Source organism: Hypanus sabinus, chromosome 6, assembly GCF_030144855.1.
Source record: "Hypanus sabinus isolate sHypSab1 chromosome 6, sHypSab1.hap1, whole genome shotgun sequence".
In the NCBI taxonomy this organism is placed as follows: Eukaryota; Metazoa; Chordata; class Chondrichthyes; order Myliobatiformes; family Dasyatidae; genus Hypanus; species Hypanus sabinus.
In genome coordinates this window covers 146,741,488-146,766,057 of record NC_082711.1, presented here as the reverse complement: position 1 = coordinate 146,766,057, position 24,570 = coordinate 146,741,488, and the positions used below count along the sequence as shown (strand labels likewise).

The window sequence follows — 24,570 nt, the reverse complement described above, 5'->3', positions numbered from 1 at the left end:
CAGATAAGCCTACAAGAGGAGAGGCTGTACTTGATCTAGTATTGGGAAATGAACCTGGTCAGGTGTCAGATCTCTCAGTGTGAGAGCATTTAGCATTGGAGAGAAATAGGAACAGACAAGTTAGAAAGGTGTTTAATTAGAGTAAGGGGAATTATGAGGTTTATGAGAATTAGTAAGTTTGCTGATGACACAAAGGTTGGATTTGTTGTGGATAGTGTGAAAGGATGTCAGAGGTTACAGCGGGACATTGATAGGATGCAAAACTGGGCTGAAAAGTGGCAGATGGAGTTCAACCCAGATCAGTGTGAAGTGGTTCAATTTGGTAGGTCAAATATGAAGGCACTATATAGGATTAATGATAAGACCCTTGGCAGTGTGGAGGATCAGAGGGATTTTGGGGTCCCAGTTCATAGGACGCTCAAAGCAGCTGCGCAGGTTGACTCTGTGGTTAAGAAGGCATATGGAGCATTGGTGTTCATCAATCGTGGGGTTGAGTTTAAGAGCCGAGAGGTAATGTTGCAGCTATAGAGGACCCTGGTCAGACTCCGCTTGGAGTACTGTGCTCAGTTCTAGTCGCCTCACTGCAAGAAGGATATGGAAACCGTAGAAAGGGTGCAGAGGAGATTTACAAGGATGTTGCTTGGATTGGGGAGCATGTCTTATGAGAATAGGTTGAGTGAACTTGGCCTTTTCTCTTCTGAGCAACGGAGGATGAGAGGTGAACTGACAGAGGTATATAAGATGATGAGAGGCATTGATCGTGTGGATAGTCAGAGGCTTTTTCCCAGGGCTGAAATGGCTAGAACGAGAGGGCACAGGTTTAAGGTGCTTGGAAGTAGGTGCAGAGGAGATATCAGGGGTAAGTTTTTTATGCAGAGAGTGGTGAGTGTGTGGAATGGGCTGCCGGTGACAGTAGTGGAGGCAGAAATGATAGGGACTTTTAAGAGACTCCTGGATAGGTACATGGAGCTTACAAAATTAGAGGGCTATGGGTAAACCTGTGTAATTTCTAAGGTAGGGACATGTTCGGCATGGCTTTGTGGGCCAAAGGGCCTATATTGTGCTGTAGGTTTTCTATGTTTCTATTAAGGCGTATTGCCCCACAAGTGACCCATTGATGAATAGGGTCCATGCTTGATTGCAAAACAGTGTCAGTGTACCTAGAGTTTATATTTATAAACAGAATACAGCTGTTCCCTCCTCCCACCTTTACAAACGTAGAGCGTTCATTCCTATGAAACCTTTCTTAAGCCGAAATGGTGTAAAGCGAAGAACCATTAATTTATATGGGAAAAATTTTCGTAAAAGCGAAAATCCTCCTTGTAATGCGAAAACAGGTTACTAATGTAGGTCTTTTGTAAATGCGAAGTGGCGTAAAGCGAACATTCGTAAAGCGGGAGACACCTGTACCTTCAATCTTTTAAAAAAGTGTTATCCACCTCTAGGCAAAAGGAGAAGTTGCACAAAAGAGAGATGACACCAGGTGGCCTGATGCAACTGTTCAAGTCCTCACTATACGAGGTCAGGAGGGTAGTGAGAGCAGGAGAGTACATGGAGCAAGCATTGCAACAGATTCAAAGCCACGTTCAGCGCGTCCACAAACGCTCACTCAATGCAACAGGTTAGTCTTGAAACAGGTGAGGAATATCTGGAGGAAACACTTTTTGCCCGTGACCCAGTCACACAGTTGCCACATCAGTAAGGTCTTAATTCAATGATTCCTGAAACAGTCAGTCTACTGATGACAGCTACCAGAAGCAACTTCAGTCACACCAGCAGCTGCAGTGGTCGATGCCCTGCGAGACCCATTTCCATCATTTGTGGTCAGTTCTTGCTGTCCTCCAATGTGAGAAATAATGAAGTCACCAAGTCAGCAGCCTGCTTATTAATTGGCGTGTGGTGCTTTGCATGCGTCATTGAGTGAAACAGAGATTGAATCAGCTAATTTCACTTAAAAGAGGAAGAAGTGCCTCACAAACTCTTACTCACAGAACATGATGGGTGACAACAGTCTGCAGTGTTGCACTGTTAAGTGCAGGTACTATGGCTGTTATTGCTATTGACAAATAATGAGAAAGTCTTTCACCGTCTCTGTTGATCCTGATGTAACTGAAAGTGAGATTGCTGTTTTGAAGTAGTGTAAGCCTTTCACTAACTAGAACTGATAATGAGTGTATGTGTCCTGCAGAACTGTTATCACCAGATGACCTGGATTCCATTGCAAGAGTCACGGGCTGTCGAGCTATGCATCAGCCTCCAGTCTGCAGTAATGATTGCTGGTCAAACCGATACAGGACCTTCACCTCTGTATGCAATAACAGGTGAGACATAATGTGTTGGTGGCAGCTACTGTCCCCATTTCAGCGATGACTTTCAAACAATTATCCTCATTCACTAAAAGGTTTATATGTTTGTAGTTTGAGAAATCATATGAAAGTCCCTAAATATTGATGATATCTCATTATATCCTACCATGGGTTTCTAAACTATGCACCACTCTAGAAAGCTTTGAGTTATTTGCAAACTTACAAACACAATCTTCCACTTCCTCATCCAAACACATACGTACTTCTGAATAAAGAATAATGTGTACCAGCTTACTACCTCTTTAATTCTCCATCCCATCATGTCTGATCTGTCTGTGACCATCAGGCCCAGTGTTGAAGGAAATGTCAACGCTTTGGAATGAAACCCTGCATCAGGTTTGAGTCTTTTTCCCATCTCCAATGCTGCCTGACCTGCTGAGATCCTCTAGCAGATTGTTTGTTTGTCGTTCCAGATTCCAACTCCTACAGTCTCTTTTGTCCACATTTCATTCTGCACACCCTCCATTGTATTCACCTGTGACGTCAAAACACTCATGTCTAGGAGTGGCTCAGCGACACAAAGTCTTCACTCCATGATAAATTCCTTTAGCATGAATATATAAGATGCATTGTTCCCTGTATCTTTCATTAAAAAGTTACTCTAGAGCCATCAAAGATTGAGACAATAGTAATAGAACTCAATAGATATTGATCAGATTAAAATCTGAAAATAGTTGGTGGACCCTTTTAATAATATTGGGATCAGTCCCAATGCACATTCAGTTACATGAGATTAAAAACAGTGTCGACATGGTTCCTTAACTCCAGGCTTGCACCACTGACACCATTGGTGTCACATATTAATCAACATCAGGATCTACCCACTCTATATGATTCTGTTGGGTAATGACTTCACCACCTCAGAATGTACCCGCATCAGGCCTGGGCCCAACATATCGATGCAGCTACAAAGGAGCATGACAATGGCTGTACTTCATAAGGAGCTTGAGGAGATTTGGTATGTCATCAAAGACACTCAGAAGTTTCTACAGATGTACCATGGAGAGCATCCTAACTGGCTGCATCACCATCTGGTAAGGGGCTAGAAGCTACTGCACAGGATCAAAGAAAACTGCAGAGAGTTGTAAACTCTGTCAACTCCATTATGGGCACCAGCTTCCATAGTATCCACGACATCTTCAAGGAGTGATGCCTTAACTAGGTGGTGACTATCATCAAGGATCCCCATCACCCGGGTTACGCCTTGATCTCTTTGCTACGATCAGGAAGGGTACAGAAGCCCAAAAGCACACAGTCAACAATTCAGGAACAGCTTCTTTCCCTCTGCCATCTGATTTCTGAATGGATACTGAACTCACTACCTCGCTACTTTTTTATTTCTATTTTTGCACTATGTATTTTATATAATTATTTAATGTACACTATATATATATATATATATATACACACCAGTATGCCACAATATATGCCAATGATTTTAAACATAATTCTTATTCTGAACTAGCCCTCCATTTCCTAAACAGACACTAAAAAGACAAAAATTCTCTACTATATTTTCTCATTTGTAAAGAGTATTCAATCTTTTAAAATCCTCGTTAGGAAACAAGAGTCAAAGTCATAGAATCAGAATGACATCCAGAAAGGAATAAGCCCTTTTGGGTCATCTCATTTATGCCAACCATTTTGCCTATCTATACTAATCCCACTTGCCTCCAGAGCGCTACTAGAAGAAATCATTGGGTTGAGTTTGCCTTTTTTGTGTGTGCTTTAAACATAGCAACTGTATCTGTGTCCACCATTTCCTCTGAGAGTGTTTTCCAGATATCAGCCACTCTCTCTAAAAACAACTTATCCCTTTTAAAACTCCTGCTTTTCACCTTAAATCTATGCACTCTGTGTTTTTCATACTTCTGCCATAGGAAAAAGATTTTGATTACCTATACCATGTCTCTCATAATAAAGTCACACCACAATCTCCTTATCTCCAAGGAAAACAAGCCCAGCTGATCCAACATCTCCCATGAACTAAAGCAAACTAGAGAGGGGGTTAAACTGTTGAACTAAAGATGACAATACTTAAATTTATCCCATTGATTTTCCTGTTGGTTTCATTCTTGTACTGCCCCCTCCTATAGGCCATATACCACTGAATGTATTTGCAATGATAAAAATGCTAACAGCAAGGAAGCTTTCTCCTTATTTCTCCTTATTAATTGCTCAGGACTCCACTAGACATTGAGAGACATGTCCATTGCCACTATCATATCTTTTTATTATCCATCAGATTGGGGCATGGGTGAAAGATAACCCATTATATATCAAGTTCTAAATTCACAATATTCCTCATGCCCCATTCCATGTAAAGTAAGAGTAAATGGGTTGTCTTAGTGGAACCTGTGAAACTAACCTCATAGAATCATAGAACAGATTAACAGGATCCACTGTCACTGAGTCCATGCTGGCCACCATAAGCATCCAGTTACACTAATCCTGTTTTGTCTTCCCCAAACTCACATCTGTTTCCTTAATTACTACTAGACATTGTCTCACCAGGTACAATTTACAGAGCAACACACACAAAATGCTGGAGGACCTCAGCAGGTCAGGCTGCCATCAATGGAAAAGAGCAAACAGTCAACGTTTCAAGCAGAGACCCTTCTTCAGGGCTGGAAAGGAAGGGGAGAATGTAGGGGCAGGAGAGGAAGGTGGTAGGTGTTAGGTGAAACTGGGAGAGAGGGAGGGGGTTGAAGTAAAGAGCTGGGAAGTTGATCGGTGAAAGCGATAAAGGGCTGGAGAAGGCAGAATCTGATAGGAAAGGACAGAAGCCCATGTAAAAAAAGGGAAGGTAATAGGCAGATAAGGAGATGTTGAGAGAGGAAACTGGGAATGGGGAATGGTGAGGAAGAGGTGCTGAGGCATAACTTGAAGTTCAGGAAATCAATGTTCATGCTCTTGGGTCGCATGCCTTCACATTCCCATTCCAACGTGTCAGTCCATGGCCTTTTCTACTGCCACGATGAAGACACATTTAGGTTGGAGGAGCAACACCTTATATTCTATTTAGGTAGCCTCCAACCTGATGGCATGAATATTGATTCCTCCAACTTCTGGAAATTGCCCCCTTTCCTTCACTATTCCCCATTCCCATTTCCCTCTTTCACCCTATCTCCTTTCCTGCCCATTAACTCCCTCTGGTGTTCCTCCCCTTCCCTTTCTTCCATGATCTTCTGTCCTATCCTATCAGATTCCCCTTTCTCCAGCCTTTTATCTCTTTCACTAATCAACTTCCCATCTCTTTTCCTCAATCCTTCCCCCTATCGCCTATCACCTACCTCCTTGTACTTCTTCTTTCCTTCCCCCTACATTCTCCTTTTCCTTTCCAGTCCTGAAAAAGGGTCTTGCCTTGAAACTTTGACTGTTTGCTGTTTTCCATAGATGGCTGCCTGACCTGTTGAGGTCCTCCGACACTTTACGTGTTGCTCTGTAAATTGTCCCTGGTGAGACAGTGTCTGGTAGTACCCCCCTCCTTACCCTGACTCCTCCTCTTCCTTTCTGGCCCTGATGAAGGGTCTCCGCCCGAAATGTTGACTGTTTACTCTTTTCCATAGATGCTGCTGGGCCTGCTGAGTTCCACCAGCATTTTGTGCGTGTTGCTTTGGATTTCTAGTATCTGCAGATTTTCTCATGCTTGTGACAATTTACAGAAGTTAATTACCCCACTAAACTCATGGTATTTTCATCGTTGGTAGAAATTGCTCCAAATTTTGTAATGTTATATATATATCTGTTAATCACTAAGCTAACTGGAGGGAAATTACTACTGAATAATTCAGATTCCATTAGTGAGCCTTAACTTCAAAAGTTCCCATCAGTGCTCATAATACAGTGCAGGTACTTTTAAAAGATTTTTGAAGATTGTGCATTATTAGTGAAGAAAATGAATGATAGATTTTCCTATTTTTCAGGGATAAGCCTTACCTGGGAGCCTCCAACACAGTACTCAACCGATGGCTCCCCGCTCGCTATGAAGATGGGATTTCAGTCCCATTGGGTTGGACTCCAAATAAATTACACTCTGGATTTCGTCTACCATTGGTAACTATTTGCACCTATATTCAGATTTGTTATGGAATTTCTGTTAAATAAAATCATAAGACCAAAAGATAAAGGGGGCCATTTGGCCCATTGATTCTGATCGTCAATCAATAACATACCTGTCAATTCCTCTCTGCCATATCTTTCATAGGAATTGCTGTACCAGCCGTAATACAACCGGTCAGGTTACTTTCAACAATGCATGTAGGAGATTGGTAGAGCATTTAATGACATTCTGAATTTCCTTACATTTTGAAGGAAGTAAAGGCATTTACAATATGTGCTGTACCCAGGATAGATAAATTGAAATGTTAATGGCCAGGAATTTGATGCTGAACATATTACATGATTTTGAATTTGTTATTCAATGAAATGGAGAAGCAGATTGAAAAAATTCTATTGTACAGTGGGATTTTCATAGCAATGATGTCTTCCTCCTTAGTTACTATTTACATGGTGCTCATAAACATTAGAGGACTGGAAGGCAATACTGAACAATTTGTTTGTATTAATGCTATGAATGATTTATACATCTACTCTAGGTCCGAGATGTGTCCAATGCGATTTTGAAAGTGGATGATAAGAACGTAGTCTCAGATGAAGATACAACTCATTTGTTTATGCAGTGGGGGCAGTGGATTGATCATGACATGAGTTTAAGCCCTCTGTCTGGCAGTACCCAAACCTTTAATGATGGCATCAACTGTGAACAAACTTGTGAACAGAAAAATCCTTGTTTTCCAATAAAGGTGAGACTCCACAGTTTTCATTCCAAACTTATGTCTGATATTTTGTTTTGTGCCAGGATTAAACAAATAACTCCTGGATCAACAGTCTGTCTATCTGGCTCACACATGGCCAATCCAAGGAAGTGAAAATCTACAAGAATCAGAGATGACTGCTGGATATATTAATGCTTGTTATATTATTAGCATCTTTATCAAGTGCAGGCATGGGGTACAATATAAACTGCTTGTAAGGGGTTTGTACATCCTCCCCACGACTGCATGGGTGTCTTACACGCACTCCAGTTTCCCTCCGCAGTTCAAAGATGTACCAATTTGCAGGTTAATTGGTCATTCTAAATCGTCCAGTGATTAGGCTAGGATTAAAACTGGGGGATTGCTGGGTGGAGTGGCTTAATATTTCATTAAATAAAATAATAAATAAGTAAACTGTTTAACATTTACAAATATCACAAGCAGTACAACATTCACATGTACAAAGCATGCATATCCTAGTCTTCTTGTTCAGGGTTCTCTTCCTCTTCTCAAAAAACTGTTGGTATGTGGCTGAATTTCTACAACAATACCACAAATCCAATTTATCATCATGCATTGCAATCCATTCCTAAATCAGTCTAAGTTAAGGCAACTCATTTCATCATCAGCTAATGAGCATGAAACATCATTATCTTCCTTTAGATTTTGTGGAACTATTTGAGATGAATTATTTCTAAAATGGTTCTGAATCTTCATGACAGATACCTCGAAATGACCCCAAGTTCAAAGGTTCTGAAACATGCATGCCTTTCTTCCGATCGGCTCCTGCTTGTGGCACTGGTGAGCTGGGTGCAATGTTTGGACAGGTGAACACTCGTCAGCAGATTAATTCCCTCACCAGCTTCCTGGATGTCAATGAAGTCTATGGCAGCACAGATTGTCTGGCCAACAAGCTCAGAAACCTGACCAGTGAAGAAGGTCTGTTGGCTGTGAACCAGGAATATTCTGACAATGGACGGGAATATCTACCATTTAACAGCATTTCAAGTAACCTTTGTGGTGTTATGGGAGAAGCATGTGACTTCAGTCAAAATTCTACTCCATGTTTTATTGGAGGTGAGTATTAGTTCAGTAGACCACTGCTTCACCACCCATCTTCAATAAAGTTTTCCCTTCACATATAGCTTATCTTTGTAGCAAGAGTTTAAATACAAAGGAGAAATTTTCCAGTGATAGCCAGACAAGCTTAAAATGGCTATCAAGCTGATGGGTTTTGTGCACATTCATTCTGGAATTACAACACAATGGAGAAAGCTGAGAAAGAATTGGAATTGGTTGATTATTGTTGCATGTACTGAGATACTGTGAAAAAAATTGGTTTGCACATGTCAAGGCAGAGCATAACAAACGTAAGTAATCAAGGTAGTACCAAGGGAAAAACAATAACAGAAATGGAAAATATTGTGTCATAATTACAGAGAAAGTGCAATGCAAGTGGACAAATAAGGGCAAGAAATGTGACAACTGTAAATCAAGAGATCATATGTCCATCTTTATTACATGAGATTCACTGAAGCCTTATAACAGAAAAAGAGATATTATTATTCTTGTACCTTGAGGTGCATGTTTGCAAGTTTTGTATCTTTTGGATGAGGAATGGATGGAGTGTTAAGAGATGGGCTTTAGATTATGTTGGCTGCTTTTGTGAGACAGTGGAAAATATAGACAAAGTCAATGTAGGGGCAGACAATTTCCATGATAGACTGGGCTATGCTCAGAACTCTCTGTGATTTTTTGCATTCCTGGGCAGACAGCTGCCATACCAAGGTATAATGAGTCAAAGGAAGTCAGAAGGAAATATAGAGTTCCAAACCTTAATTGTCCACCGTTTCTATTCATCTCTCAATGTGATGATTCATAAAGAGGGAGCAATGTTCTAGAAAATAATACGCACCTTGGGATCCTTGCAGCTATGACAAGCAGTGGTGGAGCAAATAAAATTAGGAATGATCAAAAGGTACAAATGAAGGATAAGGTTAGCTCAGAGAGTTATTTGTGAAGAAAGTAATGAAGATAGTAATGGAAGGAGTTAGAAGGAGATGAAAGCTAACTTTAAATTTGAACTATTGCTAACTGTAAGCCAAAAGAAGTAATCATAGGTTTGGGCAATGTAAGTTAAGATGTGGGTACCAGAGGTTTAGATAACAGGTTCTCAGAAAGTGGAATAAAATAGATACACATTGGGTGCCAATATAAAAAATGAGAGTTTTAGCATTAGGTAAGTGAAGGCAGGGACAAGCCAGACAACTAAAAATGTAGATATGGGCTGCCTTAATGACACTCAGAATAGGTTTGATTAGCTAGAGCATAAAGATCTAGGACGTGATTGATATTAAGTCTTGGGCTTAATTGCAGCCAGCTATTCAAATGAGTTAATGATAAGCAATGTTGTTGGCAGTCCTTGAGTAGATTATGTCCAGTTTAGGGTGTGTATTGGGTAGTGCAATAGTGTAGCAGTAAGCTCAATCTCTTTACAGTGTCATCAATCACTTGTTAGAGTTTGATACACACTGCTGACTGTAAGGAGTTTGTATGTTCTCCCCATGACCACTTGTATTTCCTCTGGGTGCACTGGTTTCCTCCCACATTCCAAAGATGTATAGGCTAGGGTTAATAAGTTGTGGGCATGCTATGTTGGTGCTGCCCCCAAAATGCAAACAATACAATTCACTCTATATTTCAATACTTTGATGTGCATGTGACAAATAAAGCTAATACTTTGATTCCCCAATGTGTCAGTCTGTTCTTTGAAATTTCAAAAATCACCAGACAGTACTACCTTCAATGACTTAATGATAGTGATATGGAGGAATGAGAACAGGAAACCCTTGAAAGGAAATCAATTGTACGTGATCAACATCATTGGGAATAATACTTGTATTTCATTTAGTTACTAAATGGCCTGAGCATATGCAGCATATTTGAGTTCGTAAAAAATTGAATGAATATCTGTCAGGTCAATGACAACTTAACTCTTTCTGATCTTGTTGCATATGGCGTTTGTAGAGTAAACACTGAGAATGTCTGTCTGGATTTGAGCTTTTTTAATGTACTTTGTAAGCCCAAGGAATACAGTATAGTGTATTTGGACACTAGGAAACTAATGAACAAAGGAGTGACCATTATAATATCTAATTGCTTTATGAAGATATGCATCTGAAAAATGAACAGGCTGTGTTAATGGTATGGGAGCAAAAGATCAAAGAGTTTGTATGTGCCTGTGCTTGTGAGGCTTTTGCATACAGTAGACTGTTTTTTGAATTATCTTTGGATTTCAACTAGGATCAGGATCAAGGTTAGTCCTTGGGGACCAAGGGATGGCTTCAGAGATCCCCCAACAGCAGTAATCAAGTGCTGACTAAGAATCGCAAGACCAGAAATCTTTGTGACTTGCTATGTAGCATTTTCTGTGGTTTATTTGTGCTGTCTATTTTACAATAATAAATTAGGCTTAAATTACTTTATTCTGCTTGTACATTTATTGCCACATTTCCTGGACAACTGAATAGTTGGGTCTGATTAACTCAGCCCATTGCAGCATACTACACCCTGGAACCTTTGGTCAGGAACTTGTTTACTGACAGTTTCAATCAGTGTTGCCATTTGTCATTAACTATATTAAGGTAACACTTGTCTACCTCACCATGTCCACAACAGGTGATGTACGTGTAAATGAACAGCTGGGACTGTTGTCTTTCCACGTAATGTTTCTACGGGAGCACAATCGCATCGCAAGAGAGCTGAAGAAATTGAACCCGCACTGGAGTGGCAATACAACTTATCATGAAGCAAGAAAAATCTTGGGAGCTTTTCAACAGGTAAAGAGAAAACATCACTGGTAAAAAAAAGGTTATTTTACTGACTGACTAACACTTAAATCTCAGCATAGCAGGTGAACTTGAATTAATTTTATTACATATATCATTGCTTTTAATTTACTGAAAACTACTTTGCCTTTATATTTAAGTATTTAAGAAACGGACCTGTCACTATTCCCAGGCTTGCAGATATGGTGATCCCTGATCCACACTAACTATCTAGACTATAAGAAATAGGTGCAGGAGTATGTTACCTGTCTTCTTGATCCTGCTCTGCCATTCTTTAAGATCATAAATGATCTTCTATCCCAGTACTATTCCTCTCCTATCCAGAAATCAATCTATCCTGGTTAACGATTAATCCTTCACTGCCCTCCAGTGTGCACAGTTCCAAAGATTCTTTAATCTCTGTGTAAAGAAATGTCTCATCATCTCAGTCCTAATAACTAGCCCCTTATTTTTGAGTCTTTGTTTTTAGATTATTCAAATAAGTGAAATATTGCCTCAACATCCAGTCTGGTAAATATTTTGGAAGGTTTATTGGTCTCTTTTCCCAGTGTTCCTAACTCCAGTGAATGCCAGTACAGACTTCACATTTTCACATAGTCTAAGGACACTCAATCCTGTTCCCACAACTCCAAAAGGAACATGTTTTATTTGGTGACTGTGGCTGTTTTCATTGAAGATTGCACATCTTGTTTTTAATCTGATCATTTTCCTTTTTTGGCCCGTTAGCTAGTGCATAACACTCCATATGGTCACCTTGTCACAGGAAGAAAATGCACACATGGCAATAGTGCCTCACAGTGACTTGAGAAAAACATATTTAGTCTCTAGTTTATGTTTATAGGCAGAGACTTAAATAATAGTAATTGGCATTTTGCTGAAGTAGTCAAAACACTAACTCAAGGGAAAGTATAGGAAGAGAAATTCTGAGAAACAGCTTCAAACAAAGACTAAAGCAATTATGAGACAAAACTACTGAGTACGAATCAAAATGGATAGTAGAGAGACGCTGTTCTGCCTCAGATATTCAGTAGCTTGTCACAGCCATACAGCAGGATGTCCTGCTTCCGGGGTCAGTCACTGGTCCTGTTCTAGAGTCAGTCCATGGGGCTCTCCAAATTTAGGATCAGGTTGTGACTGAATGATCTAACCTAGCTGAGCACGAGGGTAGTGCAGAGGTAACCCATTTTCCAAGAGTTTTATTGTGTGTGACTTGTATTACCACATATATTCTTTCTAAGGTCTTTGCTGCTCCAAGACTACAGAATGCCATCGTCACTGCCTGACAAGACAGTGATGAAAACTTAAAATGCTCATTCTGGGCCAGACTCATAGTGAGTGTGGAAAGGAGACCAGATCTTTCTCAAATGAAACTATACTTTTCATTCCAGATAATAAATCACAGAGACTATGTTCCCCGGGTAATTGGAATAGAAGCAACGGAAAAATATCTCTCAGAGTATGAAGGTTATGATGAGTCTGTCAATCCCAGTATCGCCAATGTTTTCTCAACAGCATGTTTCCGTTTCGGACACCTCAGCATTCAGCCAACCTTGTTCCGCCTAAATAAGTACTACCAGGAGCACCCAGAGTTCCCGAACCTGCCTCTCCACCTGACTTTCTTCACTCCCTGGAGAATGATAAGGGAAGGTAGGAAACATACTCTAACATTACTGCACTCAGTCTGAACCATTGCTCAGATCTTGAGAGTCAGATTGGGCACATGTTGGTTGTAATTGGATTCTGGTTGCGATTAACTAAAGTAGAAAATAGAGCTGAAAATTGAAGGGAGAGGGGAGATTGAAGGTGGTGCAGCAATAAGATCCAAGGGCAACCTGACTCAGGCCTACTCCAGAAGTGTGTTGTGCTGGAACCAGCAGAGGAATGCTCACCGTCTTTGCAAACTTCAGCCTTGGAACCTCCTGAGTGCTGTTCTCACTGGAAGGTCTGAGATAAGCTTTAAACACTTGGTTTCTTTAAACTTCCTTCCAGGTATAACACCAAAAACTTAAGATAACTTTCCAAACCAATGGACTGAGATTAAATAGGAAGAAAGGATGTTTCAGGCTGAAACCCTGCATCAGTACTCTGCATGAAATGAGTCCAGATGTAGGGCTTTGACCCAAAAGATTGACAATTCCTTTCCTCTCATTGATGCTGCTCGATCCGCTGAGTTTCCAGCAGATTGCTTATTTCTCTGGATTCACAGACAGACAGACATACTTTATTGATCCTGAGGGAAATTGGGTTTTGTTACAGTCGCACCAACCAAGAATAGTGTAGAAGTATAGCAATATAAGACCATAAATAATGAAAAAATAATAAGTAAATTATTCCAAGTGGAACTAAGTCCAGGACCAGCCTATTGGCTCAGGGTGTCTGACATTCTGAGGGAGGAGTTGTAAAGTTTGATGGCCACAGGCAGGAATGACTTCCTATGACGCTCAGTGTTGCATCTCGGATTCCAGCTTTTGCTGTCTCTTCTGACTTGATTGGGATTACGTAATGCATGCATACAGGGCAGGGGCATAGGATACCAAGCACTTACATTCCCAGACATCTGTTTCATAGAACAGCTTTCTCCACAACATAAATTGTGTTTTGTGCAGGTGGAGCTGATCCCATTGTTCGAGGATTAGTGGGTCGTCCTGCAAAACTACAGAAATCAAACAAGATGTTGGTAGACGAACTGCGAGAGAAGCTGTTTAAGCTGACCTCTCATATAGCATTGGATTTGGGTGCTCTGAACTTGCAACGTTCTCGTGATCATGGGCTCCAAGGTAAGAGGATGACAAGCAAAATGTTGCCTATAGCTCAGGAAAATACATTGTCAGCTTATCCAAAACTGATCTAGAGTCACATTATCAAAACGTCGATGGGAAAATATTGGATTTACTGTCAAAGAGCAAGAAAGTTGCTGTGAATATTGTCATGTGGCAGGTGTAACAGTAGCTGAGATATACATTGTAATCAAATGTATTTTCAGAATTGCGGTTAAAATTGTACCTTTGAGTATCTCATTCTGCTGCCTTTGGCTGCATTGTTGAATCATTGATTTCAAATATAGAATCAGAATCTGGCTTAATGTCACTGGCATTGTCCTGAAAAGAGGGATAAAAGTAGTGAGGTAGTGTACATGGGTTCATTGCCCATTCAGAAATCTGATGGCAGAGGGGAAAAAGCTATACCAAAAATGCTGTATGTGTATTCACACTCCTGAACCTCCTCCTTGATGGTAGCAATGAGAAGTGGGCATGTAAAGCATTCACAGTGAGTGTACAGCAAGAAGTTGTCATCAGCAAATACTGAACTGAGATTATTAATTATGGATTAAGAATGAGTCCTTGGGGCATATGAAACAAGTAAAAACTACTGGGGAATTCATATTTAAGAAGTAATTTAAGATGAGGAATTAATTAACTCCAAATAAATGCCCTTATGATAGCAGATTTTAAAAAATCATTCAATGAGACTTTGGATCTTTTGGAGGAAAACTCACAGATATTAATCAGGAATTATTTGCTTGACATATTTAATGGAATCACTTTGTTATGAAATATTTACTAAAATATTAATTTGAAGTAAGTAAAAATCGAGCTTATGCTAATAAGCACATAACAGCATACATTCAAGTAAAATCATTTTATTCATATTTTTGAATGAGTGTGATTTATCAGGTTTACATTCAGAGAAGTATGCTTCAATGGCATTATGTGTACTAGACCTATGCGCCATAAAACAAATATTAGGCAACATTTGACTTAGGTACATGGATATTGCAGTCAGTACCATCATGGCATTTATCAATGACTTTATAGAAAGAAGGACTGAGTGTAGTTATATTCTCCCCATGATTTCAGCGATTAGTTGAAAACAAGCCAAGTTGCCCCAGAACAGAGATGTCATCAAGAAGCTATGTGGCAAATCACACAGAATAATTCTCATAACAGCAAGAGTAACAATTCCAACCAATGATTTCCTAAATGTCCTGCTGAGAAATATTTACATACAGTGCCTACAAAAATATTCACCCCCTCCTCTTGGAAGTTTTCACGTTTTATTGTTTTTCAACATTGAATCACAGTGGATTTAATTTGTTTTTTTTTTCTAACACTGATCAACAGAAAAAAAAAGACTCTTTTGGGTCAAAGTGAAAACAGATCTCTACAAAGTGATCTAAGTTAATTACAAATGTAAAACACAAAATAATTGACTCATAAGGATTCATCCTCCTTTAATATGACACATCAAATCATCACTGGTTCAGCCAATTGGTTTTGGAAGTCACATAAATAGTTAAATAGGGATCTGCATTTGGAGACCTGTGTGTAAACAAGGTATTTCAATTGATTGTGGTTAAAATACACCTGGTATATGAAAGGTCCAACTGCTGGTGAGTCGGTATCCTGGCAAAAAGTACACCATGAAGACAAAAGAACACTCCAAGCAACTCCAGAAAAAGGTTATTGAAAAGCACAAGTCAGGAGATGAATACAAGAAAATTTCCAGGTCACTGAATATTCCTTGTAGTGCAGTTAAGTCAATCATCAAGAAAAGGAAAGAACATGGCACACTTGTAAATCTGCCTGGAGAACATAGTGCTCAAAACCTGACTGACCATGCAAAAAGGGAACTAGTCAGGGAGGCCGCCAAGTGACCTATGACAACTCTGGATGTTACAAGCTCCAGTGGCTGAGATGGGAGAGACTGCACATACAACAACTGTTGTCTGGGTGTTTCACCAGTCACAGCTTTATGGGAGGGTGGCAAAGAAAAAGCCACTGTTTTAAAAAAACTCACATGGAATCTCAGCTAGAGTTGCCAGAAGGCAGGTGGGAGACTCTGAAGTCAGCTGGAAGAAGGTTCAATGATCTGATGAAAACAAAATTGAGCTTTTTGGCCATCAGACTAAATGTAATGTTTGGCATTAGCCAAACCACACATCATCAAAAACACACCATCCCTACCATGAAGTATGGTGATGGCTGAATTATGCTGTCAGGATGCATCACTGTGGCAGGCTCTGGAAAGCTTGTGAAGGCAGAGGGTAAAATTAATGCTTCAAGATACAGGGAAATCCTAGCGGTTAGCCTGATGCAGTGTGCAAGAGAACTGTGATTTGGGAGAAGACTTGTTTTCCAGCAAGACAATGACCTCAATTATAAAGCCAAAACTACCCAGGAATGGCTTAAAAACAACAAAGTTAATATTCTGGAATGGAGAAATCAGGATCCAGACCTCAAACCAATTGAGAATTTGCAGCTGGACTTGAAAAGGGCTGTTCACTCATGACCTCCATGCAATCGGACAAAGCTTGAGTAGTTTTGTAAAGAAAGGCGAAAAAGAATGTAAAGCAGTATCCAGATGTGCAGAGCTGATAGAGACCTATCCACACAGACTCAAGGCTGTAATTACTGCCAAAGGTGCATCTACTAAATACTGACTTGAAGGTGGTGAATACTTAGGCAATCAATTATTCTGTGTTTTATATTTGTAATTAATTTAGATCACTTTGTAAAGATCTGTTTTCACTTTGACACAAAAGAATCTTCTGTTGATCAGTACCAGAACAGCCAAGTTAAACCCACTGTGATTCAATGTAGTAAAGTGATAAAACATGAAAACTTCCAAGGTGGATGAATACTTTTTATAAGCACTGTATGGCAAGTAAAATGTGAAATATAAACAAGCTTTAGGAAGGAAATCAAAATTCAAAAAGTCATTACTTTTGAAATGGTGCTGCCATCACCCAGAACATGCCCTCTACTCAATGCCACAATTAGGAAGGAGGTACAAAAGCCTTAATATGCACACTTAATTATTCAGGAACATCTTCTTCCACTCTGCCAACCAATTTCTGAATGGACTACCTCACAACTTCCTATTTCTAGTTTTACACTACTTATTTAGCTATTTTATATATATATATATATACACACACACACACACACATATATATACGTAGTTTTTCCCTCTGTTACTTTCTATTGCATTGTACTGCTGCCACAAAGCAAACATATACCAATGATATTAAAACTGATTCTGATTTTAAGTAATTATCAGATGTAATCAGGGTCTACATTTATAAAATTAGTGATTAAGGTGAAAAAGGTTGTGAAAGGTAATCAAAAGCTTAGTTTTCATTAAGCCTCCTAAATTTCACACAGAAATATTGCAAATATCAGAATATTTTGCTGATAATTAAACTTCCGAACAGTTCTTGTCCAATTCAGAGACTTGGGGAGGAGGCAGCAGGGTTCCCCTGTGGAGAAGAAGTAAACCTCTGAAAGCAAATTCTGTACTTAATTGCACATTGGAAAGCTCTGAGGTTATTCTCAGATTTGCTGTGTGGTAATCACGATAGATATACTATCATTTTTGTCTCTAATGTTTGCCAGTCTGCCATCAGCAAGCCAGAAATCAGAAATAATACCACACTTTCCAATTGACCAGATGGATGCAGCTGTAGTGGCATTCAGTTTCCTTGATACCATCCAGAGTAAAACAGCCCACTTGATGACACCTCATCTGTAACCAAAAATATTCATTCCCTTCACTGCCAGTTGTATGATTTATAAAATGCATGTTAACCTGTTTGTTCTTCCTAAACCTACAACTTCTGTCACTGAGAAGGACAAATAGGTGCATGGGAAAATGCTCAACTGTAGGTTACATTCCAAATTCCACAACAACTTGACTTGGAAGTACATATCTATTCCTTCAACATCACTGGAACTACATCCTAGCCCAACCTTTCCATCACTATTGTACAAAATACTTCACCTGAACACCCGCAGTGGGTCAGGAAGGTGGCTCGATATCAGCTCCTGAAGGCACTTTGGAAACTCACCCATGTCCAAACGAACAATTAATTAAAATAAATGTTTCACAATGTGCCAAGTGAGGGGATGATCTTGATAAAATTATGTAAAATTTGAAGACTGAAGCTTACTCTTAGACTTTATGAATTGGTGTGGAGTTGGGGTAGCTTCTGCTGTGAAAAGTTCACAACTAGCCTCAGGCAGAAGAATAAAGCACTAATTCAAACCCAGCTATGTTTTATTCAAATTAGGAAAAAAATTAAAAAGTCACATTTCTATTGACAATTCCAGAAAGTTTTGCTTGATAAGTTTACAAAGACCCCGCCCGAGTCCGGCAGCAGATCACCCATCAATGTTTCTAAACTCAGGATATTTTGTGTTAATGTTGTTCTTGTTTAAGTGTAACTCCCACAAACGAGCTGATATGCTTTTTACTGTCTCTGGATCTTACAGGTTACACTGCATGGCGCAAATTCTGTGGACTTTCACAACCAAAGAATGCTCTTCAACTTGGTCGAGTTCTTGACAATACAGAACTAGCAAATAAGCTCCTCAGTCTATATGGAACTCCAGAAAATATTGACGTGTGGTTAGGGGCAATCTCTGAACCCTTCGTTAGAGGTGGAAAGGTTGGCCCTTTGTTAGCCTGCTTAATAGGACAGCAATTCAAGAACCTGAGAGATGGGGACAGGTAATAGCAATATTAAAACAGTTGAGCAACTCAGGACTTTGACTGTCCACTTTACAAGCCAGGCACAGGCAATCCAACAGCCAATAGAGCTTTTCAATAATCCGGTCTTCCAGGTCAGGATGCGATAATTCAGGGAAAGAAGAATTGTATGTTTGAGAACAGATGTCAAGATTGAGTTTCTTTCATAGTTGTACAGGAAACTAGTAATGCTTATTGGCGTATTCCTCTCCAGAAACAAGCTCCTCTCCATGTATTGATTAGCCAAACCCTTCCTCAATCATTTACTCTCTCAAGGAAACTCAGAGATGGTGATCCTAAATTATACTATAGCTCCTTCCTATACATTTGCACTCGCATGTCACATTTTCCCTGAGAGTACATTAGCAAATACTTTCATTCAGCTAGGAGCCTCACAACCAAATACATATTAGGGCTTCTACCTGTCTTGATTAGGGCTCTAATGCATAGAGGAATCCAATACAATTTCCAGCAAGATGCAAAATCTTCTATTTGTGACACATATGTACCCTGATAATAAATTTTACTTTGAACTTTGTCAGAAGTGTTAATAATGTTAGATAAAATAGGCTAGAATGCTGTCCAGGTCTGTGTAGCAAATACAGTCTTGCACTGATCTTCAGACCAGAAAGCTGCAGAAAGGCCAAGGGTCTTATCTCATTATTGACCAACTGTATGCAGGTCCCACGAGATGGATTCAAATATAAGAGACTCAAATGCTCTGTCTTCAAGGGCAATTAAAGCAGAAGTCTTAATCACATTTAAAAAGTTGTAGGATGAGCACAAAATGTTGCAACTTGTAACACCCTGGGTCAAAAGCAGAGAAGAGGCATCAGCTTAAGTAGCCCATTTTTTGGATTGGGTAAATGCATTGGGCTAAAGGCCTTTTTCTGGGTATAAGTACACAGAAATTATATGATTTCTCCTCCTTTGACCTTTTCCCTTTGTACAGTTGTTAGACCTGGGTCAATAAGTCTGGATACACTGCTGTCTTTCAGTCTAATCTGTGTACTTCAGAATCTTAATACTGACATTTCCCCTCTGTTCTTCAGATTTTGGTGGGAAAATCCTGAAGTGTTTACTATTGCCCAGCACCAGGCCCTTACTCAAATCTCCATGTCCAGGATTATCTGTGATAACACCGGGATACAGTTTCTACCTCGTGATGCATTTAAATACCACCGCTTTCCAGATGGATATGTAAACTGCAATGAGATACCACAGGTTGACCTGAGTGCCTGGAGAGAGGACGTACAAGGTACAGTTTCTGAGGGCTGACCACAGCCTTCACAAGATCAGCAATACTGTTCCTGTGCATCTGTGTACAAAAACAGCCCAGTCTATTACAGTGAAAGAATACAAAGCTGGGTGTTGTGATCCAACACTGAATGCTGAATTACTGTGAATCAAAATCATTTAGTTTCTGCAGTAAATTGTTCTCTTGTCACTTGAGGACAGTAAAACAAAAGGGATTTGAGTTATGGAAAGCCTTTAGAAGCAGCAGATTCAAGCTTTATTAATAACATCACTGATGCATCTTCTCACACTGCCATTCATTCTATTCCCTCAGTCCTTTTCAGCCCAGAAGATCATCTAACTGACTCCTTATGCCATTTATGCCATCTGCATCTGTATGATGCCATCTACTTCATAACTCTGTTCACCCCTTTTGCTCTTTCAGCCAACCTGCTCACACCACAGAAAGTTTCCTGAGATGGCAAACTTCCTTGATATTTCAGCTATCAAAGACTGCCAAGGACACTTGGTGCAACAATAATATTTGGTATCATGGCACTGATTGTGGTAGGTTCTTAAGTTAGGAGGTTTCTGGGAATAAGTCAGATAAAATACACCGCAAACTCTCAACCAAGATATGAATGGCAGAGTGTGTGTGTGTGTGTGTGTGTGTGTGTGTGTGTGTGTGGCCTCCGTCGATCGTGGTCAACCATGGGTACTGCACCTCTGGTAGTTTCTGGGGAGTGGCCTCTCCAAGGCGCAAGCCAGGGCAGATTTGATATGGAGATCCGTCTGTTGCCCATGTAGTGGGATCCCCCTCTCCGTGCTGATGACGGGTCCAAAGGAACAACGAAAGCTGATACGGATTGGCGCCAGCAGCTTCGCAGGAGTTGCCGTGCCGATGCTGGGTACAGCAGTCAGCCGCCTTCAGAACTCTGACTCCGGGTATTTCCTCAGGGTTTACTCCCAAAGCCTTTTCCGTGAGCAGGCATAGCGGTAAGGCAGCAGAGGTTTGAGATCAGAGCTTTCCCTCTTCTAGATGAGCTGCCATCCGTGGTTAACGAGCCCCATCTGCCTGGAGCAACTGGTTTTAAGACGCCAGTGGCCCGTCTTTGCCACTTCTGGTGTCAGTGAGAACAGCTCTGCCGGGCACAAGAACTAAGCCACACGTGAATGCCAGGAGTTGGACTTGGTTGTCAGAGGCCTTTTGAGATGCACACCATGAAGAGCATTTGTTTAGCAGTGGGAGCTTGTCCCCACTACCACCCTTTGGCTATGACTACCTATAGTACGATGTGGCATCTATTTTATAGTACGATGTGACATCTATTTGATTGATGTTGAATAAGGGATACAGATTGGCCATAAAGTTAGTTTCGATACTTTGTTCCTCTGTGACACAGCTATAGGTATTTTATCCATCCTCTGAAAGAGAAAGTAGGATAACTGTTAGATATCTCTTACTAATGGTGACAATTACAAGATCATAGTGCTGAAATGGGTGTATAAGCATTGATTCATTGGTGATAATGGCTGCCACAGAATTACACCCAACATTCAACAGTAAAGTAGATGTTGTTCAGAGTTAAATATCATTGTTTTTAAAGCTTTGTCTGGGTGGATAGAATCATTACATGATATTTATCACTATTAGAAAATCTAAAGTAAGTAACAATGAAGATGAGCAGTATTATCTCATATATGGGCGTGTTGAATGTCATATGGTAGTAGTCCATTATTTGGGAGCATCCTGGCAGTGAACTTCATAAGTCATTAAGGAATGTTACAGTTCACTGTTTTTGGTTGTGTCTTGGTGAATGGAGTCGTTGTGCATCTGTTTCAACTCAATCCTCCTTACCTGTAGCAAGGCTTCACTCCTTTCACATTACGTTTATTTCTTCATGGTTAATATTCAGTAGAATTGAGCCTTTTGACATTTCCCATACATTCCCTACCAGTGTGATTCACTTTGCCTTACTAGTAATCTGAGCATTTTACTGTGATTTACACATTTCCTCATGTGCTACATGGTCTCAATTCATTTAACCAGTTACTATCTGCTCCATTTACAGTGACCCCATGTGGTGCTGTCCCCTCTGTGGATCATGCCCATTTCTCTATCTGTAAATCTTCGGTGAGGTACACCTGTCAGTCCGGATTCATCATACAGGGAGCGGACACGATAACATGTCTGAGTAATGGACAGTGGGAGCAGGCACCACCCAGCTGTTTAGGTAAGGGCTGGAATCCAGTATCTAATGAGTTAAAATGTTTGGCTTTATGGTTAAGTATAAACACAAGTTCATTAAGTTCCATTTGTGTACTCATCTGAGTGAGAGGTTCACTTGGCTCATCTTCATGTCATTGAAATCAACAATATAACAAATGCCTTCCATTGGATTCTCACCCATCTAGTGCAACATACCAAATGCTTATTGCCTTTGTTTCTTAAACACTTCTTAGAAAGAACCAACCATGGGAAAGTGTAAGATGTTATAGTGTGAAAATCTAATTGAAACTAATTTCCAGATTTTATACAACTCTAATACTAATGAGAAATGAGAATCACTCAAGGCCTACCCTGAATTAAATTGCACTTCTATATCATTACTTCAAAGAGCAGCTCTTGCAGACTATCTGAGGACACAATATTTTCCACTTAAATGAAACTCTAAGAAATTTTGTCTCCCTGCCAGCAACAGGACACCTTCAAAAGGAAACAAGAATTATCACAACACTCTTTTGTCAGCTGTGTCCTGCAACCCAGCATTCAGTTCAGCACACTGACCAGCTTCTGCTTGTTGACAGTTCTGGGCCTAGAAATTAACCTGGGGCATACAGTTTCCAAAATAATACTGCTCAAATTATCAAGATCAGGATGTTCTGACATCCTTGATCCTGCTCTTTAGTATTTATATGCTGTGAAGATTTAAATTCAGTTAATCAAGTTATGAATTTTCTACTGACTGGATAAATATGATGATCTATTTTTGCAGCCAATGCTGAAGACCTGGAAACTCCATGTAGCAGTAATCTTAAAGGAGATAAAGGAGACAAAGGAGAAAAAGGTGACACTGGACCACAGAGACCTGAAGGAGATTGCAGTGCATGTCTACAAAAAATAAAAAAATCAGCCTTTACTGTAAAACTTAAAACAAGTAATGTATACCAATCTACTTTAAATCCAATTCCATGTGAAACTGAGATCTATAATGGCCAGAGACATTTCAACTGTGATACTGGAATATTTACTTGTGTTTTCCCTGGGGTATATCAATTTTCATATAGTTGGGAAATAAATAGAGGTGTAAGATTGGTTTTGAAAATTAATGGACTTACAGTGATCAAATCAGATAGAAATTTAGCAAACCTTTTAGTAGGTGATATCATCTATCAACTAAAAGCTGGTGATAAAGTTTGGCTAGAAATTCAGCAGGCATCACAACTTACTTATAAAGACATTTATTTTCAGGGGCATTTAGTCTATTCAGTTTAATAACTTGCCCTTATTTCTGGAAAAACATCATTTATTTTACCAGTTGAATGTCAAAAGTATCTTTTTTGATTTCTTTATTGATCTTGGATATCATGGGCCACTAATGGAATCTTTTTACACCAAGCTGGATGCCATTGACACATGGGTTCCTCTCCTTTTCTAATATTTGTCTCAGTGTAGGAATGTTAAGACCCAAATTGGCATGCCAAGCAATATATTAAATAAGTTTATTTTAATCAAATCTTACAAAATGTGAGAAGCCATACCAATGAAGGTGGTGCATTGGAATCCAGCTTTTTAACACTTCCTTAATCAATCCTAGTTCTTTAAAGAAAATAATAATTTTCACCAATTTAGTTGATTGACACAAAATGTTTAGATTTCCTCAAAATTCAGTCAGTAAAATATTTTTCTGCTTTTATGAAGGTGATTCTAAAAATATGAACATTAAAGGATATAAATACTTAAGTTCATGCATTATATTTCCTCTGTACATAAATTGTTCTATTCCAGGCTGTTTTCTAAAAACTACTGACAGTACATTCCAGATTTAAGAACACACTTTCAAAAGTAAATGCAATTTTGTTTTTCTGAAAGAAGTTAAAACTATTTCTGCATTTCTTTGATATCTAGCAACTATTATTAACCTTCATGAGGCCATGAAAATGGGTGGTTGTGATATTGTTTAGGATGCCAAACTAACATTCTCATAAACACACAATGTTCAGTACCAGTACCTGCTAGATGCGGAGTTTGTGCATTTGCAGGACTTCAGCTTCAACAGTAACTGGAAACACAAAATACAGGAAAATCTCATGGCGCAATTTGTGTTCCTCTCTGCCTGACCAACGATTATTTCCAGCATTTTTGTTTTTATTTCAGACATACTAAATTTGTCGTATTTCCCTTTCAGCCTCAATAATGTAAGTGAACATTGTTGGAAGATAATAAACAAAAGTTTCAAAGTACATTTATTGTAAAGTATGCACACAGTACACAACCCTAGCATGGGTAGAGAATTGGCTGATTGGTAGGAGGCAGAAAATGGGAATAACAGGATCCCCTTCTGGTTGGCTGCCAGTGGCTAGTGGTGTTGACAGGGGTCAGTGTTGAGACTGCATTTTTTTATGCTCTATTTCAATGATCTAGGTAATGGAATAACTGGCTTCCCTCCCAACTTTGCAGATGATAAGAAGATTGTTGGAGGGGCAGGTGGTGTTGAGGAAACAGGAAGACTGCAGAAGGACTTAGACAGAGTAGGAGAATGGGCAAAAAAGTGG

General features: G+C 39.6%; 1 protein-coding gene across 1 annotated transcript in view; it reads left to right on the top strand.

The window, feature by feature from the left end:
* The window catches only part of LOC132395092 (eosinophil peroxidase-like), a 32,294-nt gene extending 8,536 nt beyond the window's left edge, over window positions 1–23,758 (top strand). The window contains exons 4-15 of the mRNA XM_059971399.1: window positions 1,446–1,621; window positions 2,189–2,321; window positions 6,293–6,422; window positions 6,965–7,171; window positions 7,906–8,260; window positions 10,862–11,022; window positions 12,420–12,678; window positions 13,638–13,808; window positions 18,303–18,540; window positions 19,611–19,816; window positions 21,867–22,028; window positions 22,791–23,758. Of these exons, the coding sequence (XP_059827382.1) occupies window positions 1,446–1,621; window positions 2,189–2,321; window positions 6,293–6,422; window positions 6,965–7,171; window positions 7,906–8,260; window positions 10,862–11,022; window positions 12,420–12,678; window positions 13,638–13,808; window positions 18,303–18,540; window positions 19,611–19,816; window positions 21,867–22,028; window positions 22,791–23,290 (2,698 nt within the window). The 3' untranslated portion in view covers window positions 23,291–23,758. The remainder of the gene's footprint in view (window positions 1–1,445; window positions 1,622–2,188; window positions 2,322–6,292; window positions 6,423–6,964; window positions 7,172–7,905; window positions 8,261–10,861; window positions 11,023–12,419; window positions 12,679–13,637; window positions 13,809–18,302; window positions 18,541–19,610; window positions 19,817–21,866; window positions 22,029–22,790) is intronic.
* Window positions 23,759–24,570: the final 812 nt, after the last annotated feature.